Consider the following 26,418-nt stretch of genomic DNA (forward strand, 5'->3'; position numbering starts at 1 on the left):
GTGGATAGGGCCCTGTTTATTTGGCCACTTCTGAACATCTCTGAGGGATGTGGGTCAGAGTGTGGGAGGAGGAGGGCGGGAGGGGAATCGCTGACCAAGCCTGTAGCGCCTCATAATCTCAGGTTACAATCTAAGCCAACAGCTGTTTGAGCTACAACCATGACCTAAATATTACTTGATGCATTCGGGGCTAATAGGTTTTGTCTCTCTCTCTCTCTCTCTCTCTCTCTCTCTCTCTCTCTCGCTCTCTCTCTCTCTCACACACACACACACACACACACACACACACACACACACACACACACACACCCCCAACCCACTAATGTTCATTCTTCCACACGCTGTATGAGTGAACTTGGAATAGATGATTAAAACACAAATAAATTATGTCCTGTTATAAATGTAAGTATGTGATGTTTCTAAAGGTATCTCAACTTTTTCTCCAGTTCACAGAAATCCTGCAGAAGCCTTGTGAAAATGCTCCATACTGAATCACAAAACACTGACACAGAAGTGTATTCCAAATGAATGTAGTTTTTATTCATTGCCTCATAACAAAGAGTAGACGTTGTTGGCCATGATACTGCATTGCCAGCATAAAGCTGTTTCCACATGAAACATTTCCTCATGTTGAAGCTAAATGTGTTAGCTTCCAGTTTAAGTGCAGAACTCACTGCAGTTTGGTCATCGCGCTGAAGTCAATGAGGTTTATTTGGAGAAATGATTTTGCCGCGCAGCGTCCTTGTAAACCCTAAGCAACTCATCACCATGTATATTAGACACATACTTGTGGATGAGACTTACACTTACACTCCACGAGGAGTTAGGACCGTGAAATTGTGCTCTGAAAAAAAAAAATCCTGACAATATCCCTGCTCTGCCCGTGGCTCTGTGTGTTTTAAACTCACAGCCATTATTTCCACTGTTCTAATGTTAAACCGGGGCGCGGACCTATTGCTCAATAATGGGTCGACTGTTTTTTATCAGAGGGTCCACATGTTAGGGATTATCACTTCAGTTCTACTTATGCTGTCATATTGGCCGTGGCTCACCCATCTGCAATGGCTAATAGATTAAACATATGCCCCTATTGCTAAAATGTTTTATGGAAATCAAGAAGAGTACAAAAAAAAAATCCCATCACTTTGTTATTAACTTTCCAACAGAACATAGTGGAGGCATTTTAAATTATAAGTGTAATAAAGCATCAATATACCCTGTACACACCAAATTCAGTCTCAGAGTCGCATTCGGCGCAATGAATGGGGTTTTTCAATGTAAACATTTGAAATAGTAATAGTGCTTCACATTTCAGTGTTGGTCTCGAACGTTAAGACGAGAAAACATAGCGGTTTATATATCAGTATGTGAAAAAGTCTATATTTCATAAAAAATAAAAGGTTTCTCTTTAAAAAGCATTACAATCTCATATAAAATGTATATGTAAATACATTCATGGGTTAGTCATTGTAAAGCAGAACACAAAGCGTCTGAAATATTGCTATCAAATGACATTATTTTTTATATAAGCTTATGTTTAGCTTTCTCAGTCAATATGACACACCTATTGGTATTCTCCACTGATTTCTGCTGTGCTTACAGTTTGAGAGAATTTGTGTCAATAAGTGTCCTCGGCTCCAATACAGTGTAACTCAGTGTAAACACACTGCTGTATTGAACACCCAAAGCTTAATCAAATATAGACTAGGCCATCCATCAAAAAGCAATAAATATGAAAAATAAGTTAATTAAAAGCATTTCAAGTATCAAATCCCCTGGGTAATCACTGCCTGACATCATGAAGGACACTGAGCGTTGTGCATTTAATGCTGTCAAAGCTGCAGCAGACATTTTTAAGAGGCCAACTAGCATCCCCCTGGCAGCCTTCAGTCTTTTGTCCTCTTTTAGATACACATCTGGTCATTCATATCTTGTAGAAAAATATTAAAGCCAAATCTCTAAAACGTAATAGTCTTCTGAAGTGTACATGGCATCTTCTGAGGCAATGTTATTTCCTTTTCCCAGCAGCAAGGTGTCTCTTGGTGACAACCTCCAGCCTCCTCCTCTCTGCGTCCTCAGCTTTCCTCCTCTCTTCTTTTAGCTCCTTGTACCGCCACTTTGGTAGTTGCAACAGGTGCCCCCCTCCATCTTTGAAGCTGCTCTTCCTCCGTATCTTCTCTGGTTCGTACGTGGGCGGGGGGGCTTTGGAGACCCTCACTTTGGGAATGCTGAACCCCGGCCTGACGCTGCTCCTCCTCAGCACCATGTGCATGGGCAGCAGGCTGGTTCTCCGCAGCTCCAGGGCCTCGTTATAAGCCACCGTGCTCAGGCTGGAGCTCCTGTGTCGAGGCACCAGGCTCTGGACCTGAAGGCTGGCCCGGCGGTCGGCTGAGTTCTTGGCCACCAGTGTGACCCGGGAGTTCTGGAAGAGTTTGAGGTGGCTGTCCACCCTGTCAGGGTTGATGGAGCGGAGCTCCTTGGCGCGCTGCTGGCGGATGATCTCTGGGACTGCATACCGCCGTTTGCCCACACTGGGGAGGCTGTCTGGACACACCTGAAACAAAATCAACAGCCCCTGGTTGGTATTACTTGTTATAATATCAGTAGTCGTAGCAATAGCAGTAATTGTGGAATTCTGGGGTTTTTTTATTTACAAAATGCAGTGCTCAGTTTCCCTTTTGTGTGCAGTATTGCAGTACTTGTAATCTTGCATGAATAACCTGCTTATCAGATAAGGCTGCCGTTAATTATATGCTTTAATTATTATGTGCAAATCCCGTGAAAAGGCAGAGAATTTATTGATTAAAGCAAAGATAAATTAGCGCCAGATTTATCCTTAAATAGCACAATTACCACAATATTATCATTAGTTTGTTTTCACATTGATTCTATGAAACAGCAGCGATAGTGCTACTTTATTCTACTACTTGATAAGAACAATAAGAGAAGTCATTTGCATACTGATACAAAAACACACAAATATTGACTGTTCAGTCACATTTGGAGTCGGTGGAAGGTGATTTCCACATTGTACGAGAACGGTTGGCTCCATCTGAAGATAAGAAAGTGAGCTCTGATACCTCCAACTATGCTGAGTATGTACAGACACTGGAATAATGCAGAGGGGAGTGGCTTTAAAAAAAAAAAACTGTCAAAAAGAGTAGTTATCTGCATAACCTCATCTCAGCTTGCATTTGCAAAATGCTTGTTGGTGTGAGGGGAAATTGAGGGACATGTGGGTTGGGGTTGATGGATCTGGTGGGACACTGTTTAATGCTGCTTAATATGTACCTGGGTAATGAAGAGTAAACATGATCTAGAGCCTAATTACTCACTGTATGGCATGCCACAGCAATGACTGGGCTCCTCATGGCAGTCGTTATAGAAACCATGTGGTCGATAACACCTTGATCCTCAGGGTTGGTGACGTTGGAGATGTTGAAGATGGTCCTCACGGTGTCAGACAGGCGCTTCAGACAGCCACGGGGCTCCTGGGCTTTGGCCGCCAGCGATGCCAACGGGGGCCACTCTAGACTGGGAGAACAAATTCAATATAAATCCACTGCACAGCAGCAGGTAGGTAGGGTTTAAATCATAGACTCTCTAAAGGCTAATTTTGAGTTGTTATAGTCAGAAAAGAAAGTGCGGTGAATGTAAACATGTTTCAAGTAAGACCTGTCCAGAGACACTGATGCGGAGATGACCTCATAGCTTGAATGCTACACCACCTCTTCAGATATTGGTTGATGATATTGTCCTTGACAGACCGGCATACAGAGAAACGATGTGAGCCAGCCATTAGCTTACCTATATGTCTCACAGTACTGGTGCGGGCAGGGCCGTTCCATCAGGCGCGTCATCACCCAGGCGGTTTCATAACGGCTCGTAAAGAAGGCCCACTCCCTGGCAGTGAAGTGGCGGCCGAGGTCCCTGGCATTCAGGGAAGCTCCTGGTGGTGGCCCACAAAAACAGAAGGTTGAATATGTCAAAGAAAGGATATAGTGGATACACAAAGATATGGGTTAAAAGATCCGAAGAGGAGAGCAAAGAAATGACTGAAGATAAAAGTTTGTTTCCAAATGCTGTATGAAATCTACACTTCTCTTTCTTTCCGATTGCGATCGAGTTTCATAAATGTAGTGCAATCAGACACATTTCCTTCACCTGCCATCATGAGCGAGCGCACACATTCCACCCTGCCCTGCATGGCAGCTTTCATCAGAGCGGTGAAGCCGTGGCAGTTCCTCCTCTCGATGTCCAACCCCGAGTAGTAGTTGAGCAGATAGTTGGTGATTGTTATGTGGCCTTGAAGAACGGAGGGACGGACGGTGGTTACTGTACGTTATAACACAATCTGTAATCAAGGCATTCACACGAGATCCACATCCATACGCTGGTCCTTATTTCACACAACACACTCATCACTTCTGTTTCAAAGAGCACACTTACATTTTTTAGTCTAGTCTGTGTGTGTTCTGTGTCAGTATTTGTGCCAAACGGCCTGTGTGTATATATTCGTATCTGTACATATGTGTGTGTGTGTGTGTGTGTGTGTGTGTTTGTTTTACCTGCTTGAGCAGCAGTGATGAGAGCTGTGTTTCCCTCGCTGTCCTGCCAGTTGACATCCAGATACGGACACTGAGACAGCGCTATGACGACGTCCACATAACCCTGGTAACACGCGATCAACAGCCCTATCTGAGACAAAAAGTGACAGGACAGGAGTTAAATTTATAATATGCAACAATTTCTGGTTGCTGCCTGGTAGAAACCCACAAGACCAGGAGACCTCTGTGCATCTTTCCAAACTAGTATCTTTAAAAAAAAAAGGTGATATCTGTTGTCTTTTCATTAAGAACCGTCTTGAACTGAGTGGAAAAACAAGTCGAGTCCCCGTCTGATGTTGTTGTGTACTTTTGTGCGTTCGTGCTGGAATAAGAACTCTTTTATGTGTGTGGACGTATGTGTAAATGTTAGTCTGCGAGTGTGAGTTTTCGGTAGTCCTGGAAAAATCCTGTAAAAGTTGGGTACTTTCTGGAAGGTGCATACATCACTAGCCAAGACAAACAAGTTCACCACCAGAGGAGAGATGGAGGGGGGGGGGGGGCTGCAAGCTGAATTTGGGAACACAGAGTTCTCGCTTGACATATCATGTGCACAGTATGTTTATACATTTTCTCTCAGAGCGCAGGTGGACAAATGCCAAGCTTTCACGCAGGAAGACAAAATTCACAAATAAGTCGATAAATGTAAACGATAGTCTTAATGTGATGAGAATGAATGTGACTAGGAAAATGACTTAGATCTTGAAAACAAAATGATATCTTTGTCATCCCAGGTGTCTTAAAGGCATAAAGGTAGTACATTTAAATCCTCCTTCAAATGGAACTAGTAAAATACACGATGTTCTTGATGTTAAAACAAAACGCTGGATACTATGAGATCTTCAATAAAAACAGTAAATGATAGTTCACGTAACTTGTGAAAACGCACCTTTCGTAAAAATTGTATTTGCTATAAGGTCAAAGTGAAATTATGTTGTTCACGACAACCTATTGATTGGCAAGCTATAGCAGAATCTACAGGGACTCTTAATTGCTGCTTTATTAAACCCCAACCAGTCAAACCAACTCCTGTCCTAATACACCTAGACGGTACATGCATCAGCTGCAAGACAAATATGTATAGAACAGGTGCCTGCTGAGGGTAATCCAGGAATAGTGTACATGCATTTTTATTAATCCAGTAAAAAATCCCCAATTAACTTTCACAGCTTTGCACAGGCACGGTGATTAAAAAAGAAGCAATATCTATAACCAGTCAGTTGCTGTGAACATCAGACCTTTGCCTCAAAGAGTTATTAATCAGACTTAGGAAATCAATTCAAACTTTGCTGAAAAGAGGGAAGTATTATTATGTTTAAGTAAGCTGTTACAATTTGTTCCACATTTGACACAGAGCGGACTTGATTCTTCTGTGACACGGTGTTCCCTTCATAGGAGCATGAGTAAAACCTACTTGACGCTTTGCACCTCTTGGCCCGAGCACACCGTGTTACTGCCGTTAATTATGCTATTGAACTGTGATCCAGAGTTCTGACTCCCTGATATGAAAAAAATAGAATAATGACTGAAGATTAGTACAGAGAGGGCCTGAACGTTTAGAGACAACACACAAAATTGGTGCCAACCTCCCCCATGTCTACCTACTAAACACACACACACACACACACACACACACACACACACACACACACACACACATTATACTGACAAGGTGTGCAATAGGATCGAGTTAAATGGACATTTCCACATACTAAATTCAAAAAAATATCGCCACTCATCGAATATAAATACAAAAACCTCATGCAAAAAAAACGACATCAACCTTTTTATCAAGTAGCGGCAGATTTCAATTGTCCTTAATTAACCAGGATCAAGACTATGTCACTATAATGTTACATTAACATCCCCCCCCCCCCGTCCCCCCGCCTTTATTTCTACTAATCTTTTATCAGACAGGGATTTTGGTTTGGTCTGCAGGACAGGCTGTGCCGCACATGTACAGGAGATGTTTTCTCACCTGTGAGATAAACTAAAGTTAGACCTTTGGCTGAAACGAGCCAGGCTGTCAGCCGGCTGGAGATGCAGTCACATCGGTGCTGCAGCATAGTGAGAGGTGAGGTGGAGAGAGGTCCTGTGGAGTAACTGAAGGATTGTCTGGAAGACGTTCACTTACACTGGCACAGCTCCAGATTGCTTTATCTGGTTAGACACACGCATGCTGACCTTGTCTGTGTCTCTCTCTCTCACACACACACAGACACACACACACAGACACACACACACAGACACACACACACACACACACACACACACACACACACACACACACACACATACATATTCTTGGCAAGCTTCCTGCCTTGCTGTGCTGTACTTTAGCAGCATGCCCTGCAGCATGTCTGGAGCAATCTCAGTTGTCTGGCACTGTCCTTTTTTTTTCTTTCTCCGTGAACCTTTTTCCAAACACGCACAATCACACACAAGCATTTAACTTACTTTTTTTTGTACCTGTTTCTATCATGCTGTAGTTTTCTATCTGGAATATTTGTTTCATCTATTGGGGCTCTGAGGCACTTAACCAGTGGCTCCATCTGAGAGAAGAGCACCAGTGAAATGCACGCACAGCATACAATTGCAGGGACACACATTAATCGGGAAAAGACAATCATGTCCTACACAATATTACCCACTCGATGACTTGAATGTGAGGCTTAGGGGATAAAAATAACAACACTACCAGGTAGCTCAACAAGCCTGAAACAATCACAAGAGGTACTTCCAGGGATGGATGATGTGTGTGTGTGTGTGTGTGTGTGTGTGTGTGTGTGTGTGTGTGTGTGTGTGTGTGTGTGTGTGTGTGTGTGTGTGTGAAATTCAGAAAAATGGAAAGTGAGACTTTGATTACGACAGAGATCAGAAATCCTCACCGACGTTTTTTTTGGGAGGATTATGCGTTTTGTATGTAGGTCAAATGAAGATGCACACTATGGCAATTTCAAAGCTTTCATTACTTTATTCTGATGGACGTAGACATATGCCCTCCCTGACTGTAATCTCCTCTGTTCCATTACACTGGATTGTAGCCGCTCTCATAAATTGAGTTTATTTTTACCCGCAAAACTCGCCTTTGATGAAAGTGCAGTTTTTCTTGACATTTTCTTTTATAATAGCTCGTAAAGTTAAGTATAAAGTAGCATATGTTACGTTTGAAGCCAAAATGGCCTGTGGTGTTGAGAGATATTTTATCTCCTGATACTTGAACTAACACCGAAACATCCTCCTCTGAATTAAGATTACTCTAATCTAATACATACTTTTTTCTTTTCTTTTTTTTTTGCATTCATATGGGCTATAAATGTGGATACAAAGCATTATTTATTTTTCACATAGCTATCTAAATATTAGCAGTTTAAGATGTCTGTCCCTCTAAAATATTAAACAATTTGGGAGGATTCATCATTCTGGTGAGTTTAAAATAAAAAAATATTTTTGGTAATGCCAAATTTGATCAAATAAGTGCATAGGTCAAAACAAACCAATTTTCTTAGCAAAAAATTCATATTTATTTTAGTTGAATTTAACTAAAACTGCATTTAGAATCAAGGTCAGTGGGTGATGCTGTCTGAATACAGACAAACTAATTCTGGTCAACTTATTATTAGCCCATATAGACAGACATACTGTACACAGACAAAGACACAAGCACACACGCACACACACACACAAACACACAAACACAAAGTAATCTGGGGAATATCCAGAGCTAGGAATAGAAAGGCTTAGCCGTATCAGTCAGCGACACAGAGAGAGGGAGAGGGAGACAGACCTAACTGTGCACCTACAGTTGATGTGAGAGTGCTGTAATAATTGGCTGCAGTGAGTATGACACAATACCAAATGTAACCCTTAACGTTCCTTATAGACACAACACCTACAGGAGTCCCAGCTCGACTATGTTATCAATTACTTCTAATCAGATATTAGCTATTTCCTTATCCTTATTCGTCCAATGAACTGCCTTTTTATATGCTCTGGAAAATGGCGACTTCTATCTAATGAAAGCTGTAGCAGCATTATCACATGCCCAGAAACCAGGGTTTGCCAGTGTGACTTCCTCTATACACCAATCTAGCTTCCTTCCTGTTTCTTCAAAAAAGGGCTGACTCTCACTTTTATTTTCTCCTTCTAAATACTGGTCAAAGCAAGATTTTGCTAAATCGTCTAAGCGGCAGATCTCTGTGGCCTGCTTAAACCGAGTATGAAACGCTGCACTCTTTACAGTACATCTCTGTGTGCGAGGACACGCGCACACACACACACACACACACACACACACACACACACACACACACACACACACACACACACACACACACTCTCTAGACCGCTCTCAATCACATACACCAGAAGCACTTACATAGACTTACTGGGCCATGTTTCTGTCAATAGCCTCCCTGTTTAACTGTGTTCCTGTCTGCAGCTGAGTGTTCACATGGCTGTATCAAATCAGATGTGTATGACTGTCGCTTTGATTTTTCCACTCATCCGTATTTGCTAGCAGCATCATGTTCGCTCTACCATCTGCAGTGCCAAATGTCTCTCTCTCGCTCTCTCTCTCTCTCTCTCTCGCTCTCTCTCTCTCTCTCTCTCTCTCTCTCTCTCTCTCTCTCTCTCTCTCTCTCTCCCAGCCTGTGCCTCATTTAGTCAGCTTGCCTGTTGCCCTGATAGTTGGTGTGCGTTGGTCTGCCCATCCCATCTGAAGCACTCTGCGGTTGACTCTGTTGCCTGTCGTCTACACTGCACTGTACCGGTCCTGGTTCGTCAACAGATCTCACCCTGTTTGGAAAGTTTGACTGTGTTCTAGAGGTGGAGTGTGTGAGTGTGAGCGACAGAGAGAAAGAGAAGGGGAGAGGGGGATAACAGTCGAGCAGGTTGGCCTCATTTAAATCGATTGAATTATGTGTGTGTGTGTGTGTGTGTGTGTGTGTGTGTGTGTGTGTGTGTGTGTGTGTGTGTGTGTGTGTGTGTGTGTTGGTGTGTGCCGCGCTTGCGTATTTATTGAGTTTTCATGTGAGCATGACAACACACTCTGCCCTAAACAAGGTCAGAGGTTCCCGATGATATTGATATATTAATATACATTAACATAATCCTGAGATAATCCCGATGTTTACTGACTTGCATTTATCTTTTACTTTTTAAAACAATGGTTTGTGGAAATTTCATCCAACACATCCGCTCTCACAGTCACAACACTGAGATAAGATACTGTCGGGATTCTGACACTGACGGCCTATAATTACTGGAATCATAATCATATACAATGAAAATGAAATACAAGTACTCATGACCTACATAATGGCTTGTCATAGCTTCTTGCTATGTTTAGCATGCAGGCTGTGTCAGTTGAAACATGGGCAGTTTGTCAGTCTTCTGAGGGCCCAGAGGACGGACACTGTCTGTTTATGGCTGGCTTATTATGATGTGATCGTGATTACAGTTAATCAAGTTTTAACACGCAAGCTTGGCAGTGGGAAGTATGTTATCTTTGTCTTTTCTGTTATGATACATGGGTTCATGTTTTGCAGAATGTGGCTTTGATGATCTGACTTGATGTCTACCCTCTCTGCGTGTCTTATCCTTGATCCTTGCCATGTTGCAGGTATTTTGTCCACAGGAGGGATTGTTGATGTTCACTTCATTTTTGATCACGACCATATTAATGTGATTTAATTCTGTGTTGGCTGTTAACCAAAGAGCTCAAACAGACGTTCGCAGATGCTGTGTTGCAAAAGCCGTTCTACCGTTACTGTTTGTCATATGATATCAAAACACACTCATCTTATGTCTTGTGTTACCCACATCTCCTAAAAACATCTCTGCAGCAGACAGTGAATGAACTACTTGAACTACCACTAACCCCGAGCTAAAGGTCAGTCTCTTATGTAGGTCATAAAAAAAATCAGAGTAAAAAGTCATAGTATAGTGTGCCATAAAATGTCATATTATATTATATTATATAATATAGGTGTTCAATGTGACAATATTATATTAGAACAATGAATATGTCTCCATGATCTGCCTTTTCAGAGAGTATGCCCTAAAATGTCATGAAAAAGTAATTGTATTGTGTGACATAATAAAGTCATCGTATAGTATGCCGTAGAATGTCATAATAAAGTTATAGTGTAGTAAAAATGTCATTAACAGTAATTGTTTATGACAAAATAATGATTTAAAAGTCATAATATAGTATTCTATAATGTCATTAAAAAAAGTCATAAAGAAATGGTAAAAAGTACCAGTAAAGTATGCCATAAAATGTCATAGTTAAGTTTTAGTGTAGTGTGCTTTTTAAAAAGTCATTAATAGTCATAAAATCATTAGATGAAGCTCCGGTGTGTTTAATGTGGATTTATGTAGTATGTCATAAAATATGTCATGAAAAAGTCATAGTATAGTACAGCAAAAGCATCTGTTGTTATATGATAACCGCTAATAAATATAACTATTTATATGGAGGCAAGTAAAACTTCAGGGAAGTAGATTTCTGGGTTGGACAAGTGAAAAGAAAAAAAAAATATTAAACCTGCACAAAACACAGAATCCCTACCGGGTTCTGGGCTGACCCTGACCTCTGACCTCCCTGATGAAAGGCACCACAGAAAACAGAGGCAACTCATTATTACGTGTGTGACAAATCATTTGGCTGGACCAGGCAAAAGTACAAACTTTTCTGCATCTCAAGAGCCTTTTTCGTTCAAATACAGCCTATTTTAAATAGTGTACATTCTGTACTTGTTCAAATTCAAGTCTGGGATGTAACACCCGTCTCTGTCTTCACATCACACTGTCAGGCTGTCTGCTCTGCTAGGATGTTGACGTCCGCGTCAGGATGTGGAACACATACACACGAGCACTAACGAGCTTAACAGATTCATATCAACATGTGTTTCCAATGGAGGGGTTTCCTAAACTGCATTGTGTCTGGGTCCGTGCACATCCCTGAGGTCGCAGGTCATCGCAAAGCAAATGGCGAATGCACTACGGCACACATCCTGGTTATCTACGCAAACACATAACTGGCGCTTACTGCTACACACACACACACACACACGCAAAACACACACAAACACACACAAGCTACTACATATCCAAGCATTTTTGGTGTGCCAACCAAATGAATCCAATCTATCAAGTGCGTCACACAGAGGAGAAGAGAACTCTGTACATTCCAATGATGTCATCACTACTCTTCCTTCCCATGACCTCATCAGTTGTTGCATGCATGCAGAGAGATAAGGAGGGGGACAGATGGTGAGCGACGATGATGGACTCAGATGGATGGGGGTAGCCTCGAGGTTAGAGATGCAGATTTGTGATGTAAGCTCAGTAATATGAAAACACAGATGGGTGGGGACAATTTTCAAAGGAGAAAATAAATTAATAACACACACGATTACCTAAGCAAACTGCAATGGCACTCCCAACTTCTCTACTGGAGCTCTTTAGTTGTCAATGGTAGAAAACTACAGTTAACTTCCACATGTGAAGGTATAATATGAAGTGCTGGTCATGAGAAAAAGGGCTAAAATGGTAAAAAAATAAAAAATACTCAGAGTCACAACAATACAAGATACAAGGCCAAAGAGCCCTCCTCAGCATATTGCCTATTGCCAGTTAATTCAATTACTATTAGCAAAATGTCCAGATGAATGAACTAGTCTGGCGGTCCATCATTATGGATTCATCTCTTCGCCCTGGGCTGCAGTACTTTGGCAGGAGTGAAGCGATACACACAAAGGGGATGCGTGCTTTGATTGCACAGCGGACAAGATGTCCAATCATTTTCCAATAAGCGGTAACTCCTTTGATAAATTGCCTTTAGGGAAAAATATGAATTTGTTTATATAATTTAAAGTCAACGGATCGAAGCTGTAGATAAACGATTACACATTGCTATTAATATCAATGTTTGCAAAATCAGTCAACTAACTCATGGCTTTAAAATGCATCTTCGGTCATTATTTTGTAATGCGGTTTGAATTGCTCTTAGACACAATATTGCCCTCATCTCATAGTTACTGTGATTACCATCGGACTCCCAGATGGAATCCAAATCCAGAGTAAGACATGCAGGCGCACACTCATACACATATGAATGTGCCCGCATGACCACACACACACACACACACACACACACACACACACACACACACACTCTCTCTCTCTCTCTCTCTCTCTCTCTCTCTCTCTCTCTCTCTCGCTCTCACACACACAGAGGATTGAGTGTTCTGCTAACCGTGAGACTTCTGTGTTTTTATAGAGGTTGAAGTTCCTCCATCTTGCAAAACTGAGGTCAGTCAACACACACATGCACAGACCTGTCAGCAAATACCAGTTTGGTATGAAAAATGATTCAGGATAGAGGTGTGAGCTTATAAAAATGATTGGAACCAAGGAAATAAAGAAAACATGTGGAAGATTTAAAATGTGGCTCAAGCCTGTAATAAGCAGTCTACTCGACCCACACCTCTTTTAAAGTACCATAGGGATATATGACTGTTAACTGATTGATTCATGCATATGATTGTTGGTTAATTGTTGCAATTAAGATACATACTTATTGAAGTATGTGTTTCAGTGAGAGGCCATAAAGTTTGATACTAATAGACAAAAAAAAGATGTAGTGCCCCTGAGCAAGAACATTTAATAAGCCTACATGCTGCATAACTTCTCCATATGTTATGTAACCAAAAATACCATATTAAATTAGAGTTAATTCAGCTAACTTTACTGAACTAAAAACTTCAACAATGCCTTGTCCATCCCACAAGTCTGTTGTGTGTTAAAGCGGGCTAAAAGTACTCTATTACAGTAGCTGAATCACGCTACTTGTGTGAAGTTAGCTTACTCAAAGTGGTCCTAGTGGGCTGCATGCCATACCCTGTTATTCCTATCCTTCTCGTTGACCTCCTCCTCCTTCACTCCATGCCGCATCATTATCCGGACAATAGCCGCGTTGTTGGTGCAGCACGCCTGGAAAAAGGACAGCGGCTCCGGGCTGTCCGGAGACGGGGTGCGCTCCCAGTCCGCGAACACGTCGTCCGGCGGGTAGAAGGAGTCGTCCGACGCGATACTCCGACAGTCCTCCAAGTCCTCAAAGTCAACTTCTTCGAATGAATCATCGTCTTCCTCGCCGCCGTCGTCCTCTTCATCGTCCTCCTCGCACGAGCCCAGGTAGTTCTCGTCGTCAGATTTGGACAGCGGCTCCTCGACAACAGTCGGGTGGACCTGGGTGATGTTTCCCCCGACTTTATGCTGCTGATGGAGCTGTTTAACCCGGACCGACGAAACGCCTCCTCCATCCCTGTCGTCCGTGATCAGCACCATCTAACCCCCGAGCCTAGGGCACTGTCCTCGGGGTAGAGTGCAGCCTGGCACGCGGGGCGCTGGCATGGGACTGGAGAGCGGAACCAAACTGTCGTAGTTTGCCCTTAAAAAAAGTCACTTGTATCGCCTTATGAGAGCCCAAATGACACAAACGCCTTGACCCGTGGTACGCAATAGGCCTTCTAGTTAAGCATTTTGCGCGTGCAGTTACCATTAGTCATTCTCAAAGAGTAGACATAATGCACGTTTTAGACCCTGAACGCCCCACGAAGTGAAATCTTCTTTCGCGCGAAACCAAAACGAAACAGCGTTGCGTTGTAGTTGCAGCTACTCGGTCAAACACGTGAATGGAAATACGATTCAGGTTTTTCCAACAAAAAGTGGAGCTACAGCAGATAGTAAAAGTGCTACACACACGGCCGTCCCATGTAGGGCGGAGAGAGACAGCAGCCTGTTAACCTATAGTCGCCTAATCCGATTAGATGGGACTGGGACCGCTCTCTCTCTCTCTCTCTCTCTCTCTCTCACTCTCTCTTTCTCTCTATCTCCCAATCTCTCTCTCTCTCTCTCTCTCTCTCTCTCTCTCTCTCTCTCTCTCTCTCCTCTCTCTCTCTCTCTCTCTTTATCTTTCTCTCTCTATCTGCCAATCTGTCTCTAATCTCTCTGCTGAATGCAACCCTACAGTGACACATTAATATTCTTAGAATATCTATATAGGATTTGTGACTTCCTTATATTATTTACATTATGATAATTTTGCAAATGGTTCAGTTTCTGCATCTTTCTACCAAGTTTTTTTTTTTTTTTTCTGGTTTCAACTGATACTGAAAAACGAAAAATAAAAACCCTTTTAGCAAAAACCCCCAGTGTGTCTGAATTGATGGTACTCTACATCTGATTCATAAAAACCCACAAGGGAAAACCAGCATTGAAGTGCCTGTGATGAGTCACGTGAAAATCTACAAGTCATCACTTTACTGTAGCTCAACATAGGGCTCCTTTCCAGGCTAAGAAGGCAGATTATGTTACAATTATGTGACGAGCATTATTAAAATGATCATGGCACATGGGTTACATTATTGACCATTTAGTTGATTTATAGTTACACCCTCATTGCGTTCTGTTCAGCCTCCCCCCCCCCCCTCTAATTTTCTTGGCCACTGGCCAGTTAAGATAATAGAGACATAGATCGGGCTTCATTACTTGGCACTGAACTATGGAGAGAGTTTGGCTTGTGTTCATAACCAGTTACATCTCATGGAAAATTCATGCTAAGGAAAATAAATGTTTTTCATCTAGTGGGCAAAAAATAAGGGCCGTGGGGGCTCAACAGAGATACAAAATGATTTGGGCTAATAGTAACCCCAAAATAAGGAACTAGAAAAGGCATTGGTATGCCACCTCTGTTTGACCACATGCTATTGTCATGTTACCCAAGGTATCTTTATATATCTGGTTGTTGTCACTATCCAAAGAAAGGCTTTAAATAATATAGTCAAACGATCATAAGTTGCTGTCACTGGACGGCGTGTGTCCATCTACAGAGAGAATGTTTTTTTTGTGAAGTATGCAGTTCCAAATATTCTGCTTGCAGGCAACAGACTGATTTACAGAGATGTTCCCTTTTTTATCAGTAATTAATAACATCAATTTGCTGACACCACCTGCTGTGGACAAACCGTGTGCATAACAGTCCCTGTGTGTACCTATTATTATTATACCTTCATCTACCCCCAGCTGAGAGCTCGGCTCTCCTGTGGCTCTTCCATCTCCATGGTATCAGTCTCCTGCTGTGCCGGTGACAGTCAGTGTTAGCACTTCCAGAGATATAGATCTGTGAAATGTTTTACTGTCTGGTCAAGCCACAGACACACTCACCAGAGGAGGTAGGGATAAAATAGTACTTTCCATCTTCAGTTGACATTTTAGTGAGGTAAAAGGATTTTGGTGAAGTTAGGGTTTGTGTGAAGGCTGTTAACACCATTTTCGATGTGTTGAAGCTGGCTTGCAGCACACTCAATCTTGTATAGTCAAGTGTGTGATTCTGAGTCCTGTATCATCAGGACGCCCGCATGGAAAACAGTTATTTTCTTTTCACCTGTTTCACCTAAAATATTTCCTTATACTTATTGATGTAACATGGGTAGACACAATGTGTTAGAAAAGCCTCTCAGTATAACAGAATACAACTGAGGTAAACCACAAAATAACAATAAAGTTGAATCCACAGCTCCTAAATAACAACAACCCACCATTATATCCACTGATGAACATAGGAATTATTGCAAGGCTTTTGTGTTAGACCACATTACTTTCAGATAAGTGGACCTAATAAATATATACTTTTAATAAAATATATTTAAATACTCAAAGAAACATTTTAACGTAAACATGTTCACATTTTAAGAATTTAATGTAAAATATATAATTGAAAATTGGACACATTTTATTGGAGTGAAAATGAAAGATTTCAGTTGCTCATATTGTATTGATTTATTGATAAAGTATTCTGTATCAAAGCTGTGTCTTCCAGGGCCGCTCAGTGAAATGAGCAGTAGGCAAAAATACGCTGCCAGTAAAAAAGTACATTGGATAATATTGCTCGGTGATAAACTAGTGTTTAACAAGATACAACTGAATAACTAGAGTAATTAAATTGCAGAAATTCAACAGAATGCCTCAATATTGTGAATACAATGTTAATCATATTACAGTAAAAAAAAAGAAGTCATATTTGCTTTTTATATTACTCAATATTATTCCCTGTCGCATTCATTTTAGTTTTGTATTGCTTGATATGATGTTAAGACAGCTGTATTATGACTTCAAATAAAACTAATGCTCACAGTGTTTATTTGACGCTCTAAGTGGGGCTAGTTTGCCACATTTAAAATGATAGGAAATGAATAACTACTTAAGAAGGCTGGGGGTTGATATAGGAGGAGAACTCTTCAGCTGTTTTAGATCTTTCACAAAATCATTTTAGGTCTGAGGCCAGTGTCAGCGAAACAGCTGACGGGACATTTGTGGTTCATTCAAGTACACTTCATAGATGATGTCTGCTGATATGAAGACATGATCCCAGATCCCATTTGTCCCATGTACAATGTCCAATGCTGCACAGCAATATATAGCGTCATTGTAGAGTTCTGTAGTATAGACAGTTTTGTTGTGTTCACATTGATGTACATGCATCACCTTCTATTATGTGCATCATGTGAGACTTAGACATGCTGTAAATAGCAACAGCATCACTTCCAGAGTCAATTGCATTAGCTCAACGTGGGCGCAGAAGACAAATAATCACTAGAACCCTTCTGTAAATGTATGTGTGTGTGTGTGTGTGTGTGTGTGTGTGTGTGTGTGTGTGTGTACTGGTCTATACTGGGCTCCTGGTCCGTTATATATTCAAGGCTTTTTTTAAACGACTATACTTAGCAAGAGCTCGGTACTCCAAAGCTGTTCGATATTTAATATCTTTAACACAAAACCTAAAAGCGTTTTTGTGATTGATTCAATGGGCCAGTACAAACAGCATGGAGTATTTTATATGATCGGTGATGTCTTGTATGTCTCTTTGTTGCATGCTTTTTGATCAAATATTTGTTGCCATTTGAGCAGACAGCATTTCCAACTAGTCATCAGGACTCAACTCTAACAGCCACTTTAAATCTGCCCCTGGGTCTACTGGTGAGAAGCTCCCATGCACAGGTTACTCCAACACTGAGGCACTGTGGGACAGGCTCACTTAGCAGAATGTCCACAGAGTGGTTCTGTTAAATCTGTCTTTGATCATCAGCACAGAATGGATGGCCGCATAATTAGCAGCAAAATGTTCCTTTTCACTGAGAAATTAGTTCTGTGAAAGCCTCTTTATTCAATGTTGATCATAAATACAATTCTCTAACATGGTCTTTCTTAGTATAGCTCAGAGATGCCTGCTTCCCGCATGCACGTAATGAGCAAATTACCTTGGTGCTGGTAGGGTAGGTTTACGCAAGCTCCTGCTGTCCTTCCCCCATTCAGTCGTTTATTTATACCCCCAGAACCACAAGCAGCCAAAACACCCCAACACACCATGGTCTCTTCTATGGCATACCTGAAGCAGGAGAACCATACAAAGACCTCCTATGAGTCTCCTCGTGACACAAGTACTGACCTGTTTAGGTTTGTGTAGGCGTGGGATGATAAAGTGAACGCGTGACCAACAATGTGTCGAGTGTTTAGAACAAGGTTTTAACGGCTGCTTGCATCTAAGATTTGCCTAAAAAAAATGTTTTCCACTTCAGAGCAAAGGCCTAATGTAGTGATTATCAATAGCTTGATTAGAAACACTTCATACTGTTAAACAGATAATGACGGCAGAGCATTCAACGCTGTCTATTCATAAGCTAGGACAACACTTACATTAATCAAGGACAGACAAAGGTTTGCGTCCAGACATTTAATAGTCCACAAGGGGTAATTTACTAATTTGAATCAGCCACAAACGACCCTTAATTAGATTCTTTTTGTGATGTGTGTTCAAGTGTGTAAGAACAACTCCTGAAAACAGCCTGGGCAAATTAACTTCATGTATTGTTAGCATATTCCACAAATGCTGTTAGACCCTATAGGGAAATCGGTATCAATAATAAATACACAAAAAACATGACATAGAATCAAATCTATACTGTTAAGCAAATAAGACCCCTAATATATATATATATATATACACACACACACACACACACACACACACACACACACACACACACACACACACACACACACGCATAACATCATTGTAATGGTGAGGCAGAGAAATTAAGCCAATTCAGAGGTGTCTTAAAATGTCAGCCGCAGCATACTGAAATCCCAGAATGTGTAGAAATCAGTGGAAAACTCCTCCAACGTCTCTCTTCAAATACAAAGTGATTGTATATCTTTTCACAAGGAGTTCAGGTCTCACTAATTTAATACTAATACCTGCCAATATGTGTCACAGTGGGGATTGTGAGATCATGGTTCCATTAAGTGTTTGCTTGATTGACAGGTGCCTGTAATAGACAGCCCTGAAGGTTTCAGCTGGTTCATCCCACCGCAGCTATAAGATAATGGTGAGTTGTAAACCCCATATCCACGCACTGAGACATCCCTTGATGAAAGTACGGGTGATGTCAGTGGCATAATATCCATGTTTTTTTTAGCATATTAGTTAGATCAGATACAGTGTAGGGGCAGGCCTTTCCAGCTGAATCTCTTTCTTAGTCCCACAGACTCACACATGCTGCATCCAGCACTCACCAAAAGATCTTTTAGGATTCGGTTCAGCTTTCAATGTTAAACATAATGCTTGATCATTTCTGTCTTTCATGGTTCTTAATCAGCTCTTGATGTTTCTCTGGTGAAGTTTGAACGATAAGAAGGAGTTGAGTCCATATCCTACCAATGGCTGAAGTCCAGAGGTTTTATCATCCCACATTGGAGCTCCCTAAAACAAAGCATGTTGTTAGACATCTATGAAATACGTTTGTACAGTACAATTCGAATAATACAACCCAATTGCCTAGTAAATGGTGTCAACAAAAGTGAGTACAGCTGTTCTGAATACAGTGGTAGAACTGAGCAACTTCAGAATACAGCATGAATCATGTTTTCCCTCATTCTTACACAACAGCTAACGAGGGGAACGCTACAATGGAGCCTCCGTGTCCACTCTCTCTTCTTCTGGCGCTTTCACACTGCTCTGCTACATTCATCGTGTCTCTGGAGATGTGATGTTATGAGCAACACTTGAGGAAAGAATAAGGGTTGTGCAACAAGGTCCACCCTGGAGCGGAGATTGATAAGCAACAGACATCTTTGTAATGACATCATAATTCAAGTTAAAACAATGGAGCATACAGTTGTGGAGCTGTGCTGTATGGCCATGAAAATTGTCATCAAAAAGTCATAGTATGTCATGAAAAGTCCTAAAAAGTCATAGTATTGTATTCATTAAAGTATAATAAAAAAGGCATAGCATAGAAAGCCATACAAATGCCAAACTGCATACTATGACTTTTGAAAAAGTCATAGTAAAGTATATATATAGAATGTTGAATAAGTCATACGAATTCATAGTTTAGTATGTCGAAGAAAGTCATAAAAAGGTCATAGTATAGCATGTCAAAAAAAGTGATCGTAAAGTATGTTTAAAAAAGTCATAAAAAAGTCATAGAATAGTGTTTCCAAAAAAGTCAGAGTATAGCATGTCGAAAAAAGTCATTAGATTTCATAGTTTAGTATGTTGAAGAAAGTCATGAAAACGTCATAGTATGGTATTTCGAAAAGTCAAAAGAATTCATTGCATTGTATGTTGAAAAAAGTTATAGTATAGTAAGTTGAAAAAAGTTATTTAACAAAAGTGACATTAAAGTTTAACAAAGTCATAAATAAGTCAGAGTGTAGTATGTAAGTCACACAATTGCATGTCGAAAAAATGTATCATAAAGTACATTTTAAAAACATGATATATAATGTCGTGAAAAGAACTTTGATTCTTATCTTGCATCGGTTCGAATCCCAGCTGTTATCTACAATGAATATGTTTCTCTAATATCCTGGTTTCAAATTAAAAAGCTCAACGTGTTATAAGAGTAATTTAGTATGTCGAAACATTCATGAAAGTTTCACGGTATGATATGACAAAAAAAGTATGCAGGGTGGGATCCACAATGGATATCATTGTTTAGTATGTCGAAAAAAGTCATACTAGTGTACGTCAAGACGATTAATCGTAAAGTATGTTTAAAAGTCATAGTGTAAAATGTTGTGAAAGGTTAGGAGGGCTGTGATAGCTCAGCTGGTGGAGCGTCAGGCTCCTAGTTTGATTCTTAACCTGCATGGGCTCAAAGTCCAGGTGTGATCCCCAATAGATATCTATGTCTAATATCCTGGTTTTCAATTAAAAAGCTCATAGTATTTATTCATATTATATTTCCAAAAAAAGTTCATAAAGAGTACTTGTTAGAAAAGTCATGTATGTCGAAAAATGTCATTAAGTATTTTTTTTAAAAACTCAAAAAAGTCATTGTATAATATATAAAAAAATATGAATTAATCAATTAATCATTGTTATGAAGTATGTTTAAAAAAAGCCACAACACAGTCATAAGTCATGAAAAAGCCAAATATGTCGAAAATATTCATAAAAGGGTCATAATATCTCTATGTGCGCCTCAGAGATTCCTTGGCCCTATTTGCACTTGAATTTGCTCATTTCCAATATTGCACAGAGCAGTGAACTAAACACGGGGGTTTTAGCTCACGCGTTGAAAATCACGCTCTTGTGCCCTCAGAGCCTATCTCCATACCGCTCCTCTCTTTCGTCTGCTTGATGAAATGAATATGCCAGCAGGGAGGCCAAATGCGGTGAGGCTGCCAGCTGATCGGCTGTGTGTATGATAAATTAACTTTGGCTAACCCAGACGCAAGGGAACAGGCAATAAAAAGCAGACACACACTCCACCTGACAGTTTGTGTAAGGCAGCTTTGTGCCTCTCTTGCTGCTCATTAAAGGATTTCAACCTGACTCAAAATAGCAGCCTTTTTCTGTTCGACAATGACGAATAATAATCCACTGTGTCTGACACTAACAATTAATGGGGCCAATTTCTAGGTAATGAAACAACAGCTGTGCTTGAAGGAGCATTAGCTTGCCCATTTTTTAATTGAACACTGTCTGTTTTGTTGTTTCTATCACTTCCTTCCCGTCGTCCATTGCTTTCCGTCTCTTCTTCCCTCACTTCCTGCTGATGTAGAAGTTGGAAACCTGAATCATGCCGCTCTGCTCGTTGCTGTCGGGCAGAGAAACCAGTCTATCAGTGCAACAGCTCTACTCAGCAGCATAAGAGTGAATATTACAATCTCACAGCGTCGTCTGAGTCTGAGTGATCTGGCTTAGCTCTGCGTGTCTGAGCCTACCGACACTTACTGGACGAAATGTTGGGCAAGTCCAAAGTAACATATTGGCAGCGTAACTTACCAGTTATTACTTGTATCTATCATATGACTGGCCATCTTCATAGACAGCATGAGTTTTAACAGGAATCCAAGGAGAACTGATTCAAATGACACAAATGTGCGGTTTGAGAAAAGACAAGTGGGTTAGCGTCTCTGTTTGTGATGCATATGAACTAGGCTAGTTTTCCAGCGCCTACATCCACCCTGCTTATTGCGTGTTGATGTAGTGAGGTAGGCTTCCTTTCTCTGAGCATATTGACAGCTATAAAAGGTGAGGATAGTCGTCATGCACACCAACACACACCCACACAGCACCTACACTTGTGACCGCAGGCTGCTCAGGAACTTATCGATGTGATCCTGTGTCATGTCGTCGTCCAGGTGAGCCAGGAAGGTGTAGAGTTTGACAAAGGTGTCGAACGGGATCCTCGCAGCACCGCCCTCCTCATCCTCCGTCAGGATCTCACAGGCAATAATAAGGGAACTCACGAGGGTCTGAGGAAGTTTTTGCAGAAACACAGAGTTAGAATTTTGTCCCCAAAAAAAAAAAAAAGGCACAAAACTACAAAAACATACACTGAGCATTCAAGGACGATCACGCCCCGTTTGAGCAACACAAGCACACACTGCAAATACACTTAACTTATATGAATACACACACTAACTCATGGACGGTTACCAAAAAAAACAACAGCCAAATGAATGTAGAACATGGCTGCCCTCATGTGGTTAAAGTCTCACACACCAGCAGCATCCCTTCCAAACTACGGACACTGAGCACATTGTGTTAATGCTGAGCTGCAAAGTTCTCCGTGAATAAAGGAATTCTCTTTAATCTGTCTCTGCTCTATCTGCTACTTTGAAACAAAATCATTTACTTAAAGCGTTGTGAAGATTCAAGTAGTCAGAGAATGATTTATCTCTGGAGTCTGGGGACCTTGATGGGCCTTGAAGTCTGGATCACAGATGTCTGGATCTAGTCTAAACACTAGAAGACTAGACTGTGAGATGAACCAAAAAAAAAAAAGAAGACTCTTATAGGGTCTCCAGCTGTGCTTAGCCTCACAGTAGCTTTTAAGGCTCAAAGGAAGTGGTATAAAGTGGTGCTAGCATTTATATCTGGCCTTATGTAACATCTTACCCCTCCCAGAGCACTGCAGCCCAGCGCAAAAAACTCCATCCAGTCGATGTCTGAGCCAAAACTGCCCAGCGACAGCAGGTCGTCCAGCTGATCCACGGGTAGACACAGACCCTTCCATTTCTTCTGCAGGTCCTTCTTGCTGCATGTCTCCCTGAGGGACAGCTAGGATTGGGTGGAGGGAGTGGCGGGGGGGGGGGGGGGGGGGGGGGTTAAGAGGTTATCTAGTTGTAAAAAATCACGAGTTATTATTCAGCTTTACTGATGGTGGACTTTCATGTATGTAGTTAGGACACAGGAGGGATATAAGGGCATAGGAGGAGTTCGTTACCGCTACAAGCTGGTAGATTGTAAAGATAAATGTCTGAGTGTTACTATAATGTCTTCAGACAATACAATTTTGTATTCATGGTAAATTTGTGGCCATAACGTTAGCAGACTTTTCTCTATTTTTTTCAAATTTTGTAAATCAAACAGTTTTAATAAATGAATAACTCGGTTATACTGATATTGCTGCCATAAAGACATAAAACAACCTGACAAGGTTAGGACTGTTGCGTGTTGGCCTTTAAGGAAATATGAACTATTAAGTTCTTTTAATGAACCCACCACACTTAAGATCCCAGTGAAATAGGTTCACAGTATAATGATTCACATGGGGGGAAACAGCATCACTGCAATATGAAGATGCACCAAAAAATGAATAAAAGAGTCAGCAACATCAGGCTATCAAACTAATAATAACTAGTAATCAGTTAAAACGTAACCTCAACAGGACATTCAGCTTCAAAACAGTAGAACACACTGGAAAATACATTTTCTTCCAACAGCGACGATATGAAGATCGTGTGATCCTTTGTTTAAGGTGTGGTCCTGCTGTAGAGGAAGCACCTGTTTGTGGAGAGTCTTGAGTAGACCAGGAGTGAGCCCAGTGTCTGTCTTGTGTGTGGCATTCACCTCCAGCCTATCCTTCACAGGCAGACGCTCTCCTTTAGACAGCGCACTGAAGTATCTGAGAGAGGACACACACACACACACACACACACACACACACACACACACACACACACACAAATAAACATATGCTTATCTTTACCCTGCTTGTCACTCATCTCCCCTGGTTCCTAACCATGCCAATCAAATAAAGTGATAAGAGCAGACTATGTAAAAAGATGCATAATTCTTGTTCTCGTGAGGATTATCAGTTTAAAAAATCATCACATTTCAGTTTTCTTTGTCGGAAGTTTACCAATATTCCTATTGTGCTGAAGGGCAAACTGGCTCATCTTACCTCACAGTTTAAATAATTCTAAATAATAGTTCTGCAGTGAATTTCGAGGCAGCTTGACTTTCATTATCTCAGAGAAGCGACAGACTCTGGTGTTACGTTAATGGCACACAAACATCTTGTAACCCAGGAGACATTTGATTTGTTTTTGTTTCACCATATGGCTAATTTTACTGTCTTTTGCTGTAAACACTGCCAAGCTACATTGGCGAGTAAAATAACAGATGATATGACTGTCCTTAGGGGTAGAAACCCAGACCCAGGCGTTTTAGATTTAAATTCCATGCAGTACTTCTGTGTGGGGTTTTTTTCTTCCGTTAGTTGGAGAAAGTCAGATAGTTTAACCGCTGCAGCGACATGGAAGCCCCTGGGATTCAATTACAGCCAGTAAATGCAAAGATGAGAGCAGCACAGGTGAAAAGGGGCCTTTTGATACAGTGATGCTGCCTGGAGACACCGTTTATGCTGTTGTTCAAGATATCAAGATCTAAATAAAATATAATCACATGTATCCCTAAACCCTCTACCAAACCACCACTGACACACATTCAATCTTACGCCGCAGACCACGGCAGCAAGTCCTCGGGCTGTGTGCGGATGGCTGCCTTGGTGAAGTTTTTGAGGATGTCTGGCAGCTGGGGAGGGATGTTGATTTGCTGGGCACAGAACATTGTGTCTGGAAGAGGCATGGCTGCAATATAAAACAGTGCAATATAGTCCAATTAGCAGATAGGAGCTCTAGCGGATAGCAAATCTATGGAAAAAAACTAAAAAGTGGCAGCTCGCTAGGCACTTAAAACGTTAAGCAGTGACAATAACCACACTATTAACATAAACATGTGATTGCGGTTCTTCGGACTCTAATGTTGCTGTTTTAATAAGCTCGAGAGGAATATGGAGGTAAATAACATTAAAGTGTTTCAAAGAGATACAAGCTTAGAAATCTGCAGGTATATGTATTTCCTCATTTTAATAAACAGAACAGTGCGATACACTCACACCTGTATAATCAAAGGAGCCAGGAGACGACGCCGTTCATTCGGCAATGGACGTCATCGATTCGGTAGTTAAAGTTAATCGAATGAGAAAGAAAGTAAAACATCAACGTTATGTCTCTGAATCCACCCGGAAGTTGTAGCATGTTACAGTAAGTTAACAACTGGTGAAGCAAAGATGACTCCGTGCTAGACACGTTGAAATAACGTTAAATACTAGTTATAACGACATTTAATTAAATACTTGACGGTCCTAAAGTTGGTGAATGTTAGTATATTAAGGTGTAGACATTATTTTGAATGAACTGTAACTGTAAAAACGTTAACGTTACCTGGCTCGTTGAATAATGAATGCGTGAAAAATACAGAAAGGCTAAAATATGTGTTGCTTGCAGCGTCGTCGCATAGCAACAGTCTTCTTTTCGTGGGGTTTTTTTTAAGGGTAGTTGTAATGCCGCGTGAAGCGCAATATCGCCCCCCTGTGTTAGGGACAGTTCACTTTTAACAAAAAAACATTTGACATAAAAAAATGACAAAAGTGAATTCATTTAACATTACTCTTCCAAACATATTAAAAACATTCTTATGTACCATACCACTGAAGACGAATAGACTGCTTAAAAAAAACATAAACTCTTAACATGAATAATGTGTCATGGAGAAGGAAAGCTTGGACTTACTCTGGTGTTTTGTTAGATAAAAGAATGAAATTGAAGATAATTCTCCATTAACTCAGAGAACGGGACCGCAACTGGTAAACCTGACAACCTGCATGGCTTTGTACATTCTAATACGGGCCTTTGGTGTTAAGTGTAATGGATGATGCATCATGTCACGTGAATAAGTGGTTCTGTTATATTCAGCACAACTATCAAAAATGATGCTGCTGAAGCAGATGATCTGCAACTTTCCATAAGCACTACACACTTTTTAAACTTGCACCACAAAGTCCTTAACAAGTGTGCTTGTTTGTGCAATGCCAAGGAAGATGTAAGGGGTACAGGCAAATGTTGACATAGAAGTAGTAAACACTGGTGCAACCATGACTCTTGT

The 26,418-nt window shown here is 41.0% G+C and overlaps 2 protein-coding genes across 3 annotated transcripts; both read right to left on the minus strand.

Moving 5' to 3' along the window:
• Window positions 1-514: 514 nt before the first annotated feature.
• On the minus strand, window positions 515-14,504 carry ankrd33ba (ankyrin repeat domain 33ba). The gene is made up of 6 exons (XM_068709730.1): window positions 13,512-14,504; window positions 4,569-4,698; window positions 4,165-4,305; window positions 3,808-3,949; window positions 3,336-3,534; window positions 515-2,554 (listed from the first exon to the last, which is right to left on the minus strand). The coding sequence occupies exons 1-6, from the start codon at window positions 13,956-13,958 to the stop codon at window positions 2,009-2,011; spliced, it is 1,605 nt and encodes a 534-aa protein (XP_068565831.1). The 5' UTR covers window positions 13,959-14,504; the 3' UTR covers window positions 515-2,008.
• Window positions 14,505-18,401: 3,897 nt separating this feature from the next.
• Window positions 18,402-25,864, minus strand: ropn1l (rhophilin associated tail protein 1-like). 2 transcript variants are annotated; one of them, XM_068709486.1, is made up of 6 exons: window positions 25,698-25,864; window positions 24,929-25,061; window positions 23,974-24,094; window positions 23,086-23,247; window positions 22,264-22,439; window positions 18,402-19,431 (listed from the first exon to the last, which is right to left on the minus strand). In XM_068709486.1, exons 2-6 carry the CDS (start codon window positions 25,057-25,059, stop codon window positions 19,383-19,385), a joined length of 639 nt encoding a protein of 212 aa, XP_068565587.1. In that variant the 5' UTR covers window positions 25,060-25,061; window positions 25,698-25,864; the 3' UTR covers window positions 18,402-19,382. The 2 variants fall into 2 exon arrangements, with proteins under 2 accessions (XP_068565587.1, XP_068565586.1); XM_068709485.1 differs by lacking the exon at window positions 18,402-19,431 and adding an exon at window positions 21,412-21,778.
• Between the last annotated feature and the right edge of the window lie 554 nt (window positions 25,865-26,418).

The sequence above is a fragment of the Cebidichthys violaceus genome, unplaced genomic scaffold (genome assembly GCF_023349555.1).
Source record: "Cebidichthys violaceus isolate CVI_PGR_0920_01 unplaced genomic scaffold, fCebVio1.0.p SCAF_15, whole genome shotgun sequence".
Lineage (NCBI taxonomy): Eukaryota > Metazoa > Chordata > Actinopteri > Perciformes > Stichaeidae > Cebidichthys > Cebidichthys violaceus.